General features: G+C 41.2%; 1 protein-coding gene across 5 annotated transcripts; it reads left to right on the top strand.

The window, feature by feature from the left end:
- Window positions 1-1,687: 1,687 nt before the first annotated feature.
- On the top strand, window positions 1,688-21,371 carry LOC109857753 (nephrin-like). 5 transcript variants are annotated; one of them, XM_020434394.1, is made up of 15 exons: window positions 1,688-3,327; window positions 4,431-5,956; window positions 10,385-10,517; window positions 10,695-10,903; window positions 11,445-11,555; window positions 12,591-12,797; window positions 14,137-14,282; window positions 14,486-14,639; window positions 15,390-15,520; window positions 15,829-15,988; window positions 16,968-17,264; window positions 18,097-18,417; window positions 19,199-19,489; window positions 20,006-20,115; window positions 20,675-21,371. In XM_020434394.1, the coding sequence occupies exons 2-15, from the start codon at window positions 5,752-5,754 to the stop codon at window positions 20,786-20,788; spliced, it is 2,589 nt and encodes an 862-aa protein (XP_020289983.1). In that variant the 5' UTR covers window positions 1,688-3,327; window positions 4,431-5,751; the 3' UTR covers window positions 20,789-21,371. The 5 variants fall into 5 exon arrangements, with proteins under 5 accessions (XP_020289983.1, XP_020289984.1, XP_020289985.1 ...); XM_020434395.1 differs by lacking the exon at window positions 1,688-3,327 and having other exon boundaries at window positions 3,592-5,176; window positions 5,511-5,956; XM_020434396.1 differs by lacking the exon at window positions 1,688-3,327 and having other exon boundaries at window positions 3,592-5,176; window positions 5,515-5,956.
- The last annotated feature ends 29 nt before the right edge of the window (window positions 21,372-21,400 follow it).

A 21,400-nucleotide genomic window follows, 5' to 3' on the forward strand; every position in this document is an offset into this window, starting at 1 on the left:
GCGAAAATGTGGCACGACAACCACTCGTTCCTCGCGATAAGCTTTATAGATACCGATTTTCAAGATGTTTGGTAAAGAAAATTCAATTTTAAAGCTCGCCAAAGTTTATAGACCAGCGTGTACCTCGTGCGGTGAATCTTGCATGCATACAGAGAATATCTATCGAATCTCGCATCAAACTTCAAACTTATTTTAATAATTAATTTACAGTTAATTTCGAGAGAAACGCATTTTCTTATTAACCTCTCTCACTTTTCCGCGAAACTTTGGTCGAAATTTTTATAGCAGTTTTATTAAATTTTTTACGACACGTAAAAAAAAGAAACGTTCTTCTTAAGCGCTTCAAGGTAATATTTTTAATTATACAATTAACGGTACGAAAAATCATTATTATCCGTAACACTTCTTGGGCAATCCATATTTGAATTTTCAAGGCTAAGCGAGCCCGGAAATTTATCTTCGCTCTTGAGTTTCCGCGTGAGTAAAGTTATGCTCAAATTTGCCGCGAAGAAGCTGCTTAAGTTTGATGTAAACTTCACGAAACACCCCGTATACCGGGGGTAGATTCCGGTGCCTCCAATTTGTTTTCTCATGAATACTTTCCTCCGATCCTGGCGACGGCGTGAATGCACCACTCGCGCAGTCGCACTCGCAACAGATACAGGCAGCCGCCAGGAAAGTCGTTGGATTAAAACCCCGGGGTAAATCTCGACCATCCCTATTTTATGTAGCTTCCATATCCTTCGCTCATATATTTATGCGCGCAGATAAACAGAGAATGGAATATTAAAAGGTCTTTCTAAACGCGAATAACGTGAATCACATAAAAATATATATATATACATATATAATATAATTTAACATACAGCACATAATTTGCAGTGGAATTTATATCCAGATTGAGAGAGAGACTGAAAGAGAAAAATTAAATCACAAATTTGTACATGTATCAAAAACTCAATTATTTTTACATTTACCTGTATTATTTTACAACAGTATCTTAAATAATAAAATTGTACGCGAGAGAGAGAGAGAGAGAGAGAGAGAGAGAGAGAGAGAGAGAATTATACATTTTGCAAATTGCGCTCGAGATCACGCAACTTGAAAGTATTTTACAATTGATTGCGGTCGTTTGCACATGTGCAAATAATAATAATAAAGACTATCTCTTATTTGTGTTTATCCCAGGTGGATTAATACAACAAATCGATTTTCGTGCTACTGTTACTCAAAGATATCAAATGCTAACATTTAAAATTAAAAAACAATATTGAAGAGAAACGGAGATAAAAGTGAAATAATAAAATAATTCTCTCTTGATATTTTTTCGTTAAAGGCAAAGTGTACATTGTCAGGAATAACGGCAATGTGTGTACACTGTCTATGAATTGTAGGACACCCTGTGGATCCCCGTGCACCCGCTGCACGAACAGCCCTGTATGGCAGCGCGCTCGGCACGTTCTCCGCCACCACCGCTGCCGTCTCCGCCGCCTTCGTCGGCGTAGGGGGCTGTACATCGCGCGGGCATCGAAACGCGTCGAAACGCGAGGCGGCCGGATCGGACTAAAATCGATCGGCGCCCCGTCTCGCGCGCGTCGTCGTCCTCTCTCACGGTAGCGGCGGTTTATAGCGGCGTGTCCGCGCGACGAGGAAGCGTGCACAGCGCGTCGCACGCGACAGCACGCGTCTCTCGGCGAGGAGCCGAGAATTTCGCCCGTCCGTACGTCGTCGTCTCGCGGTGCGGAAAATCGGGTGAGGAGAGAGAAGAGGAAGAAAAGAGCGAGCGCGGTTTTCGTTTCGTTCTCTCGATGTAAAAGTCGAGCGCGTCGTGGGAAACTCAGCCGGTGTCCTCGATGCCGGTCCGCGATCGTTATCGAAATCGGACGTGAGCGAGATTCTCGCGCTGAGGCGGCAGTGTGCGCGAGATTTCCCTCTCCGGAAAAGCGTGAGAAACGACCGCGTTGACGTGGATGTTGGAATTTCAGCCGGTGGTAAAGTGGAATGAACGATTTGGCTCTCGCAGCAAGTGCGCGTGTGATCGGGAGTACTTTGATGAATTGAAAATTAGGCGATAATTGAGAAGATTGGAAACACATACACACAGAGAGAGAGAGAGAGAGAGAGAGAGAGAAAGAGAGAGAGGAGAGAGAGAAGATTTGGAATTTTTTGGAAAACACACGATCGACTGGTGCGCGCGACCAGCTGTATCCACAACGAAAAAAACTCGGTCGAACCATCAATTACGCCTATTAAAAGGCAAAACGATTAATACTGTTAAAACAAACTGGGAAAAAAGCTGAAACGCCAGAGTTTGATACTAAATACCCTTTGAAACGTGTTTTGGGGAAGAGAGAGTGTTAAGAGCGGATGAGTGCCGAGACGGGACACAGAGGCGAGAGAGATCGACGGATCGTGTGCGAGCAACCCTGTGTATATTCGATGTGGTGAAAATTTTTGTGCTGTCAAAAAGTAGAACACAATTTGCGCCAACTAAAAAGGCGGAACGCGCTCGCGTAGCGCTGTTGAAAAATAGAGTCGATTTATTCAGGAGGGAATTTCGCGTGCATCGCGCTCATCGGTTTCGAGTATTTTATCGTTTTTTATGCGTGTTTTATATATGTATATATATCATCGTTTTCTCGTCTCTCTTTCTACGTGGCCGATCACCGGCACACTTTATACACGTTACATTCTCCTGACAGTCTTTCCTAACGAAAAATCCCCTCCGAAATATAATACAGGCGGATGATTGATCACGGCGGAAATTGTGAAGCAGCACAATAACAGCGGAAGTATCGTCGCGCGAGTGTGTCCAAGTGCACGCACGCACACCTCGTGCGCGCGAGCTGGTCCACCGATCTGTCATCGCCATTGTCGAATCGCCTAACGGCTATTCCTAAGCCACCCCCTCCCGCGCACCAATCGCCGTAGGGATAGTCGTGCCGCGGAGAAACGATAATCTCTCCCTCACGGAGAGAGAAAAGGTGGTGCTTCGTTAGGACGCGCGTTGCGCCATTTCAGGTGCGAGTGCCTCGGAGGCCTCGCTCTCGAGTACTCTGGCGTGGCACCTCGAGGTGCTTTAACGCGGATCTTCTCGGGGAATCACGCGGACGAGGAAAAGTATTCAAACGGACATCAAAAGAACCGGTGATTAATGAACGCGGGTAATTAAGAAACATTAAGGAAGGCTGCCGAACGACTCCTCGAGATCTTCGTACTATTCGAAGAGCGTGTCGCTCACCCCGCCTCCACCCCCTCGAGAGGATCCTCGCTGCCGGAGGACATCGCCGCGGGGTTGGCGGTGGGAGGAGGCCGTCTACCCCCGAGGTAAGAGCGAGGGAGAAAGGGATAGACAGAGAGCAAGAGAGAAAGAGAGAGAGAGAGAGAAAGAGGGAAAGGGAAGGTGAAAGAGAGAGAGAGAGGGTGGGAGGCCTTTAGGGGTGGAAAATCGTTGGAGAATACCGTCGCGGTGAAATCACTCCTCTCGAACACTCGCGAGACGATCAGACCGCGAAGCATCCCCCGCCGTGCCGTCCTGCTCCCTTTTGCCTGCCGTCGTCCCCTTCGCCGGTCGGGCAGAAGTGGAGGAAGTGGAGTTGTCTGATCTTGGACGGAATGACAATAAGACTCTTCTTTGATTAATCGACGGGAGAATTAGTTCTCTTCTCGCCGCGAGCTCTACTCGTCGCGGCGCGGAGATTATTTTGCAAGTGCTAAGAAGTTTTTCTCTTTCCGCGAGCGCTCACAGAGAAACCGGTTTAAATATGTACGTACCGCAACAACGCGCGATTTCAATCCAAACACCGCAATTCGGGAATTGAGCGACGTAACCGCGAAGTAACGTCGTCGGGCGCGCTGAAATATCACATCCACTAAAACCGGCGAGGATTATCAAGATAAACCATTAACGTTTGCGATATTAAAGGAGGATCTTTCAAGCGCGCGTCAACCTGTGGATCGTCGCGAAACCCGCAAAAATAAGATCGCGCAACGAGTGCAATGAGGTGCCACGATTAATCACGTGGAGTGTGATTAACGACTGTCGATTGTCCGGCGACTTGAAGAAAACTGGGGGCGGGCGAGAGGTGTTAAGTTGCTCGACTAATCCCTCCGTTGCATCCGGCCGTCGGAAACTTTCCAGACACAGAGTAGAGCGGGGATACGGCGTGCGACAATAACGCGAATGAATTCGGGAGGAGACGGGATAAGTAGAGTGGATCGAAATTAGAATCGTGTGCAGCCGGTGGAAGAGGGTCGACGGTTGATCAGGCGAACTGGCCGGCCCGAGCTCAGCTCGCACTCCTGAAAAGAACTCATTCGCCTAAAAAGATCTCTCTCTTTCTCTCTGTTTTTGTTCCTCTCTCTCTCTCTCTCTCTCTTTTTTTTCACTACATACAACTCGTCTCCATAAAATCGTATTATACACGCAGACGAGAATTATTCAGCTACAGTGCGTTCTGCGGCGTGGGGAATAAACGCGACAACAACGCGTCGGCGTATTTTAACGATATATCGAAAATAATCCGTGATAATCGATCACGCGTTGTTACGCGGTGAAATATCGACGAAATTCTGACGCCGAGAGAGAGATCGTATGTTTTCGAATGTCCATCTTTATTTGCGCCGCGACACACGTCCGTTCGGAACGCAACAGTGAATAATCTGGACCCTCATGCATCTTCCCGGACGAGCGACGAACGCCGGAATGTAATCGACAACGATAACCGGCTCCGATAACAAATCACGGCGAAGGCAGCGAGGAAAAATTACGTGAATCTGGGAAAAAAAAAAAACGAAGAGCAAAACGACGAAGATAAGTGCAAGCGCGAGAAAAAAAACTGTAATTCGAGAGCCGATAGATGCAGGAAGATAAACGTAAAATGAGTACACTCTTTAACACACAACGACGAGAGAGAGATTCGATATATATATATATATATATATATAATTGAAGGCAATATCTCCGAGAGAAGATAATCTGGCGAGAGTGGACTACCCACGTGAAAACATCGCCGAATAGTCGCTGGTTGAACTTGATATACGGACGTTCAATTCATTATTCAAAGCGACGATATATTTTAGTCGCGGATCGATTCGAAAAGGGGATAAATATAGTGACGGTAATAAGTGCGACAAATATTACTCCAGAAATATCGGCGATTGCTGTACTGTGAAGGTTTGTCAATATCACTTCTATTCTTCGTACTGATTCGTCTATCAATAGTCCCCACCATATTGGTATTTTGACAAATCGTTTCGACGAAAGTCGTTCGTTTTTGCGCGCAGTTGTCTTTTTTTTTTTTTTTTTTTGAATATAAAAATTCTGAAAAAAAAAGTACTTTTTTCAACGATAAATTTAAGTTCAAATTTTGTAAAAATACACTTTAATCAATCGAAAGTACCGTATAAAACGAGCAGAGTAGCGACAATCCTCTCGCGCTGACTTAGCAGTGATAGAGTGCAACAAAACGCGGATTAAGAGCGCGGTGAAAAACGCGAGCATTTGTCAGCCAGGTACTTGGACGGTTTTCTTGGAAAGAAGAAGAAGAATAAGAAGAAGAAGAAGAAGAAGAAGAGAAGAGAGTGAGTCTTCGAACTTAAAGGATCGCGCTGCGAGAGCGCGTCCCGCACTTTCTCGCGTTCCGCTGCGCGCAACAGTTCGGGACAAAAGGTGCTGAAAAAAAGTCGGCGGGCCGTATCTCGGAAGCGTGGAATGACAATAAGGAGACGCCGTAGCCGCGGGGTGGTATTATGCATGGGACAACGGATTTGAGCGCGACGGCGGCCAGTCGCCGCGCAGCTAGGGTGTCGGCGCATCCCTTTCGCGGGATGGCACTCGGGACACTGGCCGAGATCGCGGTGAGACTCGTGATTAGCGGCTACATATTCGCCGTGGTCGTCTACGTAAACGCCAGCGGCACCTGGGATAAGGACAACGATAAGGACAATGCCCCGGGTAAGCGAGGGATCGAGCGCGCGCGACGCTTCCTCCACACGAACAGAGTCGGGGATTAACCGCTTTGCCTGACTCGCGCGAGTGTACGCTATGCATGTCGAGCATGTCCCAGAAACACCCACTCACGGTTATCCCCCTAACTGCAGACTCCGCGGAAAATTCGCCCTTCTCTTTCCCTTCCCGATTCTCTCTCTCTCTCTCTCTCTCTCTATCTCTCCCTCTGTTCGTCGATATAAAAATCCACGCACGAGTCATCTTTTACTTTTCCAACTCTCTCTCCAATTTTCACACAGCGCGCGTTGCGCACATCTCTATATATACATATATATATATACGTACATATATATATATATATATAAAACGAGTTGAAATATCGTTAAAGTATAAAGTCCGCTCTTTCCTAGTTAATTGATAAATATACTTATTTACTTAGTGACGGAACAATATTTATCAGTTAACTTTAAGCGGACTTTGCCTTAACTAAATTTCAATTCTGAAATTGAAGATGCCGGAAGTTTAGTTTGCGCAAAACTTATCCAATTGCTAATTATTCGAAAAGTTCATCGATGCCTCTATATTCTTGTTAAGGATCGATATTAGCCAATGGTTGTTACAAGCTTAATTCGATGATTTTTTAATGCGGTGCAGCAGTCGTGCGTTTTTATCAAAATATGGTGAAACACGACAACAAACATTCACAGAAAGTATTGAAATATAATATTTAAATGCAGGAAAGAGATATATATATATATATATATGAGAATATTTGTATACAAGAAGAAATGTATTTTTCATTTTTATTCTCATCAGAAGAGAGAATAAAAAAGGAAAATCTTACTAACGATATGTAACTTTAATAACAATAATATCTTCTAGAATTTATTATATTATTAGCGCAATGTTTTCATATTTATAAATACGTACGATTTGTCAAGCAAATTTATGCTTAGCAATTCCAACGCTGGTTCTTTGTTTTATTTTATTTTCATATTGCACAGTTGCATCGCGCAGTGTGACATAATAAAAAGAGACAATTCACTTAACCAAAATTATGATAGATCTGTCCTTAATTTTACCGCTAGTTTCGTTTGCCCGTGCACATTCAGCACATCCGGCACAAAACGCAACTCTATACGGCTTTTGTGCGCAAAATGGAGAACCCAATACAGTATTTCATAAATGCATATTGAAAAGTGGAAAACTGACACAGTCATAAAACTGAAAACTGTTAAAAATCGATATTTACAAAGTGACGGAATTTTTTAAATAAAAGGTGGTTCTCGGCAAAATGTGTGTGAGAGAAAGTCCAAAATATCCTCTTAAAAGGTCATAAAATAGTAAACGCAAATTAATATGCATCTGGCCTTGATCGAAAGCGCCGAAGCTTTTAGAACTTTTGAATTTATAATCCGCGTCCGCTCAAAGTTATTAAAAAATTTTCAATCGTAACTATCTCTCTATTTATACTTGCAATTACATTTGAGAAGCATCTGTCTATGTCTTGTATATATATGATGTATATAGTAAAATATACTAGTTTTTTATATACTAGAGGTTTTGAAGTTCCCTAAGATTAAAAATTTATATTTTCGTTCAAATTGCTGCAAAATGTACAATAAAAGTTTTAATAGACATATTTAATCCTATAAAAGGATATTTTTAATGATTTTAAGTAAGTAATTATAGTTTCAATAGTTTTTTACATTTTAATTAAATAAAATGTTACTTTTAATCCACAATTAAACTCTCGGCATTAGTTTTAATCTTGTAATTTGAAATTTTGAAAGTGTTAGTTTATATATAGGGATAGAAAAGTACTTGGTTGTATTTTATGCTGTTAATAAAAAAAAGTTAAGTAAATAATCAACTTCTAGTGCCAGGGACTAATTATGGAAGAAATTTTGGTTATTTGTGATAAATCAATAAAAATAATATATTTTATAGTCAAAATAAAGAAATTAACTTAAAAAAAACAAAAGAATATTTTATACAATTGATAATATATTTCTCTCCAATTAAACTATATATAATGAACTAAATAACTAAATAATTAAATAACTAAATATAAACGAACAAATAATAGAATAATCAAATATAATGAAAAAGAACCGATATTGTGTAAAACCAATATTAACAAATGTAGCTATGCTATTTTTAATTTCTTACAATTTAAAAACGAATAAATTAGAGACATTGTTCAATAGATTTCGACAAGTTGGATGGTGAAACCACCGTTTGCACTGTCGGATTAGATTTAAAGTAAGATTTAAATTAAAAGTATTTATTTGTTTATTATTTAGATTGAAAATAAATTGAAATGTGATATCTGACTATTTTTTATCACTAAGATTGTTTATATTGGTGCCAAAAGTTTACAATATTAAATTTTAATTAATTTCAGTTACATATTTTAAATGGTATAGCAGCAAATTGTCGTAACATTTATATCGAAAAGAACATCTGCGCACATACTTAACTTGTACTTAGCATATCAGTGACTTTTTATGATAGTTTATGCTATTTGCCATTTTATCTGGTAAAATCTTGAAACTATAGTTTTTTATATTACACTTAGAATAAATGTTCTTATATTACACTTAAAATAAATGTTTAAATGTACTATCTTATTCGACATTCGATTTTTTGGCTTAATAAATTTAATTAAATGTCTTATAATAATCTTAATCATAGCCAAATATAAAACTAATTGAGCACGCTCACGAAACCATTAAAGAATTTTAGAATGTATGTTATCAAGTATAAATAGAATATATTATCTAGATATGTAAAAATAATTCGCAACTAGGATGATATTCAAATCTAATGATTTTGCCATACGTTTATTCCAAGTTATTTTTCATTTACATTCGCGCGTTGTCGATTTCCATTTACATCTCTTGATGTGTATAAAACTGAAAAAAAAAATGACACGCGTTTAAATAGATCGAACAGATAATAATCGTGCTGATACGATGCTAAAGAAGATAAATGGCTCGTGTAGCGCGTGTATATTTTTCACCGGTCCGTCACAAACAAACGTAGAAACGATATCCTGCCGGAAGAGTTCCCGTATTCGTGTTACAGACGTCGTTCGATTGATGAAAATTGCGGCGTATCGGAAAACGGGAAATCAGACGCGCGCGCGTTGCCGCTGCCGTTGCTTGTCGCGATACCGGAAATCGCGTAGAACGCGCGCGGCTGGTACTCGCTTCAAAAGAAATGTTGCGCGACGTAATTATATCTCGCGCTGCCAGGCGGAAATTCTCCATTATGCGCGAAAACGAACTTCATTAGTGATATTTTTCAAGCTGCTTGCACACACACATAAATACATACACACACACACACCGTGCTGCACACACATACATCGTGACTGTATTCGTAAGAAGCAAAGCGGCTTTCTTTTTATACAGCGCGCGAGACAAGACTCGCCCTCCTTCTCTCTCTCTCTCCTCTCTCTCTCTCTCTCTCCTCTCTCTCTCTCTCTCTCTCGTGTTGGAATAGAATGTTAAATTGGCGGAAAACGTCTCGTAAAACCTCTACATATTCCTGATGCGACTTTATTCCGCGGGATGAAATGATATTACTCAAAAGTCGGAGTTCAGAAGCCTCGCCCGCGCCGCGGTGTTACTTTAGTGCAATTTAAAATCACGCCAAACAATTTGAAGGAAAAATTTAATCCCAACTTTTTTTTTCTCCCTGTCACTTCCTTTTCTCGCATTGCGCTAAATCTCATTTACTTGAATAGCTTGTGAGTAATTTTACTTATAATACTCGCTACTAACTTAATAACTCGCTGCGTTCTTTTGTAAAAGCTAGCGTTACAGTTCATTTAACTTATTAACCATAAAATTAACAATTCAGAAAATGTCATAAGTTATTAAATGTAATGGCCTTGCATATAATATAACGCTTCTAAATTATATTGTAATATTTGAAATTGTGTAATATTATACAGCAGTGGCTCTTTGTGCACATTTGTTAAAATTATTAACTCAATAATTACTAAGCGACCCGTAACACTAGCTTTTATGTTCTAAGAAAACAGAAAGAGAGAGAGAGAGGGAGGGAGAGAGAGAGAGAATTTTATTGTAAGTAAAATTATTCAAAAGTATTCAAGTTAATAAGATTTAACCGAAAGAAGCTATGCGACATCGTTACTCTCATTGTTACCGAAGCAAGAGAAAATTGTTAAAAACGAGATAAATGCAACTAAAATAAACCGTCCATAAAGCAATAAAATTAATGCAACAAACGAAAGTTTTTTAAGAAATTTGTTATCTTATTTGCCTAATTTTGATTCGTTCAATAAAATTGAATCGATGATACACAGATTAAAATCTAAATCGATGTACATAAATGTTCTCCAAACTTCGTTTAGCCGCTTCGATTTGATTAATCGTGTTTCTTCAACTTCCCCCCCCGCAGTGTCTAAGTCTACAGTCAGCGCCGTACTCGGTCGTACCGCCACATTGCCTTGCGACATTGAGCCGTCCATGCGAGAAGATCGCGTCTACATGGTACTGTGGTTCCGTGATTATTCAAAGAAGCCCATTTACAGGTAAGAAAACAAAGGCAGCGCGCGACAAAACTTAGCGCGCGCGCGCTCGTGAATCTAAAGAAAACAATAGAGCGAGTATAAAAATATTGCGAGAAGTATAATTAACGAGAAGAACTTGCCGCGCGAAGAGACGAAATTTGTCTCAAGCGAGACTATGTGAAAAAAAACTTCATTCAGCTTTGACGTGCGCGGACGGGCGTTCAACAAGGCCCTGAACTGGTCGGACAGCATCTCGGTGGGGCCCAGAGTCTCTTTTCACACGATGACGAAGCCCGCCGCGCTCTCGTTGGAGGCGGTGCAGCTGGACGACGAGGGGATCTACAGATGCCGCGTGGATTACAAGAACTCGCCCACCAGGAACTTCCAAGTGAATCTCACGGTGATCGGTGAGGGAGAACTCATTACCGTGTAACGACCGTGTAACATTGCTCTCTCCGGGTATGATTAACTGCCGGCGCCGCTGCCGCGCCGTAACGTAAAACGCTTTCTGGATCGTCCCGCGAGAAAAAAAAAGGAGAACAGCCAGGAATTAGCTGCAGTTAGCGTCGGGCCGGTATGCGCTGCCGCCGCCGCCGCCGCCGCCGAGGTCCTTCTCCTTCTCTTACCCCCTTGGTTTTTTTCTTTCTCTTTTTTTTTTTTTTTCATCTCGATGCAAAGTTAAACTTGCCGGGAACAATCTCGCTCCCGTCTCTCTCGCGGTTTCGCTAATTGAAGGGCCCCGGCGCAACGGACGAGCGGCGTTGGTCGATCTAACCCACTTTTCTCGCGAAGAACTTCGGGGAGAATTAATCGAAATTTCATTTTTGCAAGTTTAAAATTAACTTTCGCGAGCTTCTTTAAAAACCTAGGGCTGCGCCGGAGCCACTTGAGCCATTATCCGTCAATTATGGTAAGCGAACTTCTGTGTTCGCGTGTTATTGTTCGCAGTGCCGCCGCACCAGCTACTCATTTATGACAGTTCTGGGGTGCAGGTGGAAAACATCGCCGGGCCATTTCAGGTCGGCGTCGAGTTCGGCCTGTCCTGCGAAGTTAGAGGAGGTAGGTCCTCCGTCCTCCCCATATTTAGATTGTTAGGGTAAATTGCTTTTGTCGTTACGTACACCTACCATTTGCGCAGACGGAAGAGACCCTACACTTATCTTCATATTATCTTTATTTGTCTCGCGAAGACACACACACACACACACACACACCTATTTATTTTACATTACTGACTCCTGTTTCATAATGTAATAACCGTGTTGCTATGGCTACCTCTTCTTTGTTGTCACACTTGACAAGTTCTTTGGTGGATTTAGCGTTAACGACGAAAACAGTTAATTAAACTTATCCAGCACTACAGCTTACACATATCAAAGGCATAGATTTGTCATATATAATTTATCTCCGTATAATTAACTGTCTTCGAGATTTCGCGGTTAACATCAATGATAACAAGACAAAAGATAAAATGTCGTCTTCCGAGGTGAGATGAATTTCTCGCGATGTGTACTCGTCGGCGGAAGAGAGAGTGAGCGCGCGCGGCAATGAATTCACCGCTTGCGCGATTCCCGTCACGCGTTCTCATTTGCAAAATTTTATCCCGTTAATCCAGTCTTGAGAGAAATCAGGCTTTCTCATTAATATGTTTAGTCAGATACGAATCTCAGAGCCCGAGAGAGCGAGTGACAAATTACCCTCTGGCTGGTCCCGGGGCGTTATACGCGTAACACAACCCGTTCTTCTCCATCTCTCCTGTGTGTGTAAATCCTCGAGTTCTTCATCGCGATCGCGTGAACAAGTGAAAAAGCGAGGTAGATATCGGCGTGCGCGCGCGCGCGGGGGACTATTCATTCGCAATTAAATACGAGACCGGCCGTTAAGTGGTTGGATATTACGCGGGCGCGCCCGATCGGAGACACCCGATATTAAGGGTAATTATGGCCCCGGTGATTTGTCCGCTGTCACGCGAGGCGAGCGCTGATCGACGAGGACGCACGACGGGAGGCACAAACGGGAGGGGAAGTTAATTAGCCGCGTATAATTTCTGCGCTTTCCGTGCTTTCCGACCGGTCCCGCGCCAACGCACAAAAGGAAAGCCCACGCCGGAGGTGAACTGGCTGGTGAACGGCAAGGAGGTGGACGGCAGACTCGAGGAGAGTTTCAGCCAGAACGTCGTCGTCAGCAAATTGACGGTGCCGCAGCTGCGACGCGAGCACCGTAACACCACGTACAAATGCCGGGCGTCGAACACGCACCTCATTCCGCCCTTGGAGAAGACGGTGATTCTCGACGTTTATCGTGAGTGCTTTTTCTTCCTTTTATCTTTTGTCTCACGGGCCTCGGAAGGATTTAATTCCTTTTAACCCTTTTTGAAAAGAGACCAAAACTTATTATATTTAGACGAATAAAATAATAACGTTCTCCCTTTCGGACATTTATTCCGGGCTCCGGTTTCTTACGTTTCTTCGGCGAGGGAAAGAAAATTCTCACGGATGTGAAAATGACTTTAATTTTGCTTATTGCTTCGGTGCGCGTAAATCTTCTGATATAGGGGTGAGAAAATTTACGGCGAAATTTACTTCACTCTTTTTTTTCTCTCCCCTACGCGCAACGAAATGATTCGTTTTAATTTTCTTTCATATATATGCGATGTGAAAAAAAAAAGTGAGAAGTGATTTTTAGTTTTTAATATACATCACGAAATAATAAAAGAAAACCTTAATAAAAGATCGAGAGAGAAACGTTGTAATGAAATTAAAACGTTGAACCGCCTTTGGTTTGTTGTTATACACAAAGCGGAAGCGATTGCATTTAGAAAGTCAACGTGAGTGTATCAACGTTACAAAACGCGAAGACCTCAATTAAATGATGTAACGAGTATATTTGACACAAAAATGGCATTCATTTGCCGCAATATTGGTCACACAATCTCTAATTAAGCTTTTGCAAAGTTAATCAAAATCCCCGCAGCATTCAACCCGTCAATAATGCACATTAGTTAAATTTCGACCGCGGAAAGTAATCCTTTCACGTTTACGTTATCGACTCGATAAATTATTGACAGGTCGGAAGTAGGAGGAGGCGTCGACTCTGGCATATAAATAATCATAGTCCGGGCAACCGTGAAAATAAATATTTAATTTCCCTTCAATTATTCAATGTGACCAAATCTCGGGTCGAACGATCTTCTATCCTGTCCGCGCGCATCTCGCAAACAAGCAGTTTTGTTGTAGACAGGGAGATATTTGTAGTCTGCGAAAGTGTGTGTGTGGAAACGACGAAATTAAAGCGTTACGTCAGAATGACTACGTATGCAAGTGTCTCGTCGTTAAAATTTTACGTCGACGTTTTAAATCTTTCTTTCTCTCTCTCTCTCTCTCTCTCTCTCTATAGTATAAAACATTTGCGAAATTAGTTTCTGTTACATATATAGTTAAGTAACGAGGAGCGTAACATTACGTTTCAACTCCGTTACATGAAAGTTGTCATAATAATCCCGCGCAATTTTCACCCTCGCAATTTGATCTCTAAAATGTCAGAGAGAATAATAGAAAAAAAGAAAATAAAACATCTTCATTATTTGCGAGATGACACGCAATAAAGGTGATCCACCCCTCCCCCTCCGGGTTGTTTCCAGTAAAACCGCTCAGCGTGAAGATATTGTCGAAGCTAGCGGTCATGGAGACGGAGAAGGACTACTCCATCACCTGCGAGGCGACAGGCTCGCACCCCCGCGCCCGCATCACTTGGATCGAGGGAAACGAGACGTTTCGTAACGGCAAGGTTCGATAACGTTGCTTTGAAATATGACGCGCCGCGCGTTTCGTTCTCGCACTTGCGAACGAACGACGACGCGGAGTGGTATATATATGTATATATATATATATATATATAATATGTCGTATATATATATACATATATATATACGACACATTTTTTGACGTCGCCGCCAACGCGATCCCCAATTTCTCGAATATATGTGCCAGCAGGTAATGGAGAGCGGCAACGCCTCGGTGGTTCTCAGCACGCTGATATTTTCCCCCGTCCCGGACGATCACGGCAAGATCCTCAAGTGTCGCGGCGAAAATCCAGCCCTGACGGACGCGTACTTGGAGGACTTCTTCAAGTTGAATGTCGTCTGTAAGTGGCGCGCCGTCGCGCGCAACTTTGAATCTCTCTTATTTTACACAAGCCGCGGCGCGTGAAAAATTCATCAAGGTTGTTCACCGAAATTAACTCCTCACACATCCGTAAAAATGTAACACAGTGTCCGATCGCTTTAACATAATTAATTTCTAACAATTATTAATTTTAAACTGCGTAAATATTTTAATACGGTACTAATGCATTTCGCCTGTAAAACCGTGTTTTCTCATCGTATTATCGGTTATGCAAGAACATGTAAGTCTGAATATATGCATGCACATCTATGAACGTGAAAGTTCAACGGTTAATTAATTTTAATTAGCTGCACTATGTATACATACATACATATATATATATATATATATATATATATATATACACATATATATATATATATATATATATATATATATACACATATATGTATATATAGCAGCGAAACGGTATGTATTCGTTTATACGACTGATAGCACTAATTTAGAATCGACATTTAAATTATATAGACAATTATATTCAATATATAAGTTTCATCTATATCGCGTATATATCTATTATTCTCTCGAATAAGAATTGAAAATCGTTGAAATACCGTTAAACTCTGGTTTTTTGATCGCTCCGATATTTCCATTATTATTTCGAAGGAATGGAATATTTTATTACGAGACCGCAGTGTGTTCGTGTGTATGTGTGTGTGTGTGTGTGTGTGTAAAATTATTAAAGCGTCGAAATATTCTCTCTTCTCAGTTCCCCCGAAAGTACAGTTGTATCTGGGTAGTACCCTGAAAGCGGAGAATATAAAGGAGGGCGATGACGTGTACTTCGAATGCAAAGTCCGTGCCAATCCGGAGCATCACAAGATCACTTGGCGCCACAACGTAAGTCCTCGGCATCAGCACGAATGATTTCCCGTTTTAAGTGCCGACATGTTCCAACCGCTGAAATTAGCATTTCGTTTTCGTGTAGATCTTGATGATTCGCGGCAATTAATATTGGATCTCGCGAGGAACACACGTTAAAATCCGACAAAGAACATGAAAAATTTCCAATCACAATTTTGCTCGTCCCCTTCTGTCTCGTCATTTTCGCTCTCTTACCGATGAAACGTATCGGCATCAAAAAGCACATCGCTCCGAAAAATCTCAATCTCTCGTTGTGTTAAAGCGTTAATCCATCAATGACACAGGGCGCCGTGCTGACGCAAAACCAATCGGCCGGCATCATCATGAGCACGCAGAGTCTGGTGTTGCAGAGCATAGGTCGCGACAACGCGGGTAACTACACGTGTCTCGCCAGTAACGATCGCGGGGAAGCGACAAGCCCGATCGTGAATCTCAGAGTGCAGTGTGAGTATAGACGCGATTAGCGCGACTTCGAAACGACGACGGAGCAAGAAACTTCGAAAAGCAAATCTGTCGCGCGCGTCGACGAACGGATTCGCCGATGTGGATTCGAGAGGATTAATCGAATTTCAAGTTAGAAATCTTTCCTTCCGTTATTTGAATGAAAGTGTAAAGAAAGTAAATCGTATCACAGTAAAAGCGACGTAATAATTTCGCGCTTAATAATTTATGCATATACATCATGAATTATTGAACATTGCTGCATACATTACTTATCGCAATAAATATTTGTGCCAAATAATATTTAAATACACAATTAAAATAAATATCAAAATAAATGTGTATAAATAATAAATATTTCTCATTAAAGGTAAAATATCTGAATAAAAATACGTATTATTGACACGTAAACATTGGAAAATGTTCAAGATTATTATTACAAGAATATTTCAACTCGCTTACCTTTTTACGGTTAAAAGTTACATTTAACGTTGTTCTCTTTCTCTCTCTCTCTCTCTCTCTTTCTCTTTTTCTCTTTCACACCTGCTCGTGTCCGCGCACCCACCGATAAACTCCAAAATATAACGTAACACAATATGCCAACTGCGCTTAATTGTGTTCGGGAGCGAAATATCTCGGACGTCAGATATGAAGGATTACATTTTAGAAGCCAATTTATTTTCAACCCTCCTCTATCCCGGCCCCCACAGCGAACAACATAATTCTCTCGATTAAAGGCGAATAAAACGAACGTTTAAACTCGAAAATATAATCCCGCTGTCGAAGTTTGTTACGATCAATATAACGGGCAACAAAATCGCGTTTCTCTTTGGGTTTTCTCGTCGTCGAATTAAATCCCACATTTTTGCAACACACGAAATACAAAAAAAAAAAAAATACTCGTCGCGACGGAAGAGACGCCGAATGTGAATCATTTCTTTTTTTTGTTTTTGTTCTTCTTGCATGTGTGTGCGCGCAACAGTCGCGCCGGTTTGCAAGATGAAGGAGGTGACGATCATCGGCGCCTCGTTGGAGGAGACCGTGAAGGTGCGATGCGAGGTCGAGGCCGATCCCAGCGAGGTGGAATTCGAGTGGGAGTTCAACAACAGCGGCGAGAACTTCGAGGTCGCGCCAGCCAAATACGACGACAACAACGGCACCATGAACGAGCTCATTTACACTCCCCAATCCGAGAGGGATTACGGCGCTCTGACCTGTCGGGGTAGAAACGCGATAGGGAAGCAGGAGGTGCCCTGCATCTATCAAGTTATTCCGGCAGGTGATGGTCCTGTGAGATCTTTAAACCGCATTTATCATATTAAGAAGACGAAATTTCCGGGCGGAAATTTATTTTGTTTGAATTTTTCATTGAGAATCAACGTCGAATTTGTTCCCTATACTCGCTTTCTTCCATCCGCGCTATCTCGGGAAGATAAAATACATTTATCGAGGATTCCCCTCCGTGAATATTTAAATACCCGTCTGCCTTTCGTTGTAACATCGCGTTTCGTAAACACATAATAGTTTTAGATATTTATATATCCGGCGATATATATATGAATATTTAAAAACATATTACATGTTTACGAGAGTATAAATGTGTTTTTTGTTCCTTTCAGTCGCTTGCAGTCGGCTTTTCACATAAACTCGGAAAATATCCGTTTATGCTTTAATCTTAGTTTTCCCGCGTGCGATGCAAAACCTGTCATCCTATTTCAGTCTGCGCTTGAATTGTTTTCGCTATATATATAAGTACGTATTTGATTCAGAGATGTCGTGCGATTAAAAAAAAAATATATATATATATGTATATATATATATATATATATGTGTGTGTGTGTACATACATATATATATATATTTGCTTTAACGAGATGTATTTTTGTCTAATTATGTCGCGTGTACATCTTTTTATGTGTATCATTGTGTTTGCATTATTTTCCGTGTACATTTGTGTTGTTAAACACATTGAGAATAATTCTTTAAAGGCAGCGGCACTCGCAAAGATATCCTCTAATTAAGATCAAAATTCAATTTGTGCGAAGAGACGATGTTTGCAAAGGCTTCTTCTTCGTGACGGTGAAACGATGTGTGTGTATATGTGTGTGCAGTGAAACCGAATCCACTGAATAATTGCACCATCAAGGCGTCGCTCAATCAGAGCTCGGAGATTCTCGAGGTCGAGTGTGTGCCTGGATACGACGGCGGTCTTCACCAGGAGTTCAGGCTCGAGGCGTACGAGGTGATGACCGGAAATCTCCGGGTGAACGCGTCCAGCGTGTCGGCCGATCTGCCGATCTTCCGAATCGCCGTGGCCGATCTTCTGCCGGCCACGCACTTCTATCTGGTGACCTACGCCGTGAACGCGAAGGGTCGCAGCGAGGTGTCTCTTCTGGAGGACATAATGCTGCGGGATTCGGAAAAGCACACGGGTATAAAACTGAAACATTGTTTTCGAAACTGTATTAAATTTTATTTACAGTATTGTACAGTTTTGTTATAGTTTTAGTTTTTAATTTAATTTTTTTTTTTTTTTTTTAATCGAATTTTCAAATTATCGCGAACAAACGAAACAGATTCTCTGCACACATTTGTGTTTATCTCTATTCCTCCCACGTGTTACCACCAATTTTTACGTTTTTTTTTTTTTTTTGACAGAGCGTGAAAGCTATAAAGAACCACATCTGTCGTCGCTCACACATATATTTTAATAGAGTGTGAATAAGTAATTCTCTGATATATTGCGAATTACTAATTTACATGAGTGAAATTTATGTTATTGCATGTTAGTTATTTGAAACTTACGTATGTACGCATGTTCCAATTCACAATAAATTGTTCGAAATAGCGTATCGTGTTTAACGCACACACCGTTTATCAAATTTTAGCCAAATAGTTTACATATAATTTTCAGCTCAAGGTTGTGTGTCGTAAATCTAACGCGTTCGCAATATAACATATCGCGTGTCATATAATCAATATTAATTATAATTTTTTTGTAATTAATTCTATCGTGCACGCACGAACCTATATATATATACACATATATAAATATAAAACATCTCTATATATATATGTGTGTGTATATATTACTTATTGTATTACATCGAAGAAAAAACTGCGCGAGATTAAAAAAGACGCGGTGAATGAGAAAATTTGCCGAAACATTTATCAACGATCTGCAAACGTGGAACGATGCAAATTCGCTTTCAGACACCGGAGTCAGCATGGTGCCGTTAATCCTGTTGCTGACTGGCTGCCTGTTGGCATTCGTCGCGACCGTGATCTCGGTGATGCTGATGATGTATCGACGCCGCGGCACCACGTCTCCCGTGCACATCGAACCGTACATGAAGCAGCCGATAATCACGCCGCCGGATTCGAGAAACAACTCGATGTTGGACGTGACCCACGGTGACCACACGTACTTCGTCGAGTATACGCTGAAGCAGGTCACCGATTACGCGCTCAATAATCAGCCGGATATCATACAGTCGCCACAAGGTAGAATTTGAATCTCATTTTTTATTCAGACGCGCTCTCTCTCTCTGTCTCTCTTTCTGATCCCACGATGTTTCACTAAATTTAAACATTTGTCTCGGACTTTATGCAATGTTGGTCACAAAAAGTAGAACCGTCTAGAAAAATCGTTTCAGAAGCGTTATATAAAATATCCGATATACAAAATATATATCTCGGAAAGCAGAAAATGGACGATTTCTGTCATACGTTTATGCTATACGCACGACTTTTTCAATTTGTCACATCACGAACAATTTAACAAATAAATATCAAGATCGGAGTGAGAACGGAGAGGAAGATAAGAGTGACAACGATTTAATTTGCCAAAAATAAAAGAATTCTAAAATCTGAAAACTCATTTCTTTCTCGCTTTCGCGATTATTGACATTTCGCGTTTGAAAGTTCTGTCGAATCGTCATCTATATATTTTTCGCGTTTCTTTCAGCGTTTTCGTCAAATGTGATATCTCGTTGAAATGACAGCTGTGAACGTTTTCAGATCAGGAAAAGATCAAACGCGAGCCGCAACTTTTCTTGCCAGTAAGACCGGACACGTTATTTGCGCCCTACGATATTCACAAGCAAGGGTTGCAGACGAACAGATGCAGCGTAAGTTATTTATTTTTTTAATAAATAGAAAGTGTTTTTGTTTGGGAGGAGGGGGGGAATTTATTTAAGTTTTAACATTGCGCCCTCTTCGAGAATTAATTTATATTCGCGTATTTTAATCCGCGCGTTATAACAAACTTATCATTTTGATTTCACCGCGCGAACAATTTTAACCATTTTTAAAAGAACTCGACGCGCATTAAATATAGATTCGAGTATCTTTTCTCGATTCTCGAAGTAAGACAGGAAGTTCGATAACGTAAATTGATTCCGAACTCCAATGTGGAAAATTCGACGTTTAATCTGTCGATTGATTTCAATTGATCGCGTGTAAATTAAACCAGATTAAAACCGTCCAACTGATTTCTTTTTAAAACTGCGATATAGCCCATGTCGTATGAACAATATCGATTCGTTTTTTTTTTTTTTACTTTTCAAAAAGAAATGAAAGAGCAAGTCGCTACTAGTTAATACCCTCAAATCCCGTTTTTTTTTTTTCTCGCGTTACGATGTTGACCGTATATATCTTGAAGTTCGATATTTTCTCTTTACTCGGCAGTTGAATCCGTTCTCCGCCAAGTCCTGGGAACCCATCAGCTTCAAGGCCGATCGCAACCTGATGAAGGAGATCATCATCGCCAATTCCATACCAGGTCCGGAGAGCTGCGTGTAAACTTGATCGCGGGAGTGAATCGAGACGCAAACACACACACGCACACGCACACATACATACACGTTCATATCATCGTACACATATACATGTACATGAATACATATCAGAGACGATCGATTTCGAAAGCCTGAAAATTGCATCGCGCGCGCCGGTCGATGCCACCGACAGGCACACGCGGAGCACCCAACGCAAAGTCAACGAATTTCGCTTGTTAACGTGCGCGCCGGTGTGACATATCACGATGACGATATCGTAGCAGACATATCAGCATATCGTAGCATATCGTGGCGCGCCACGGTCTCTCTCCCGTGAAGAAGAAGATCATCAAGAATCTCGGAACCTCATCGCGCGAGAGTGGGGCGCGAGAACGGGACGAAAAAAAAAAAAAAAAAAAAAAACGGTCGCGAGTTCTCTCGCGAGACGATTTAGTCACATAATTTAATAAGCGAACGCTACACGTGATGTGTGTACTATTCCAAGTTTAATATATTTTGTGTCAAATCTTAAACAAAACTCGTCATTTATTCGTACAACACACCTGTACGTTGGACACTACCTCTTCCTTTATTTATTTATTTTTTTTTTTTTTTCTACTTTTTATACCCGATGAAT

This window comes from Pseudomyrmex gracilis, unplaced genomic scaffold, assembly GCF_002006095.1.
Source record: "Pseudomyrmex gracilis isolate BER0280 unplaced genomic scaffold, ASM200609v1 scaffold_170, whole genome shotgun sequence".
Taxonomy (NCBI): domain Eukaryota; kingdom Metazoa; phylum Arthropoda; class Insecta; order Hymenoptera; family Formicidae; genus Pseudomyrmex; species Pseudomyrmex gracilis.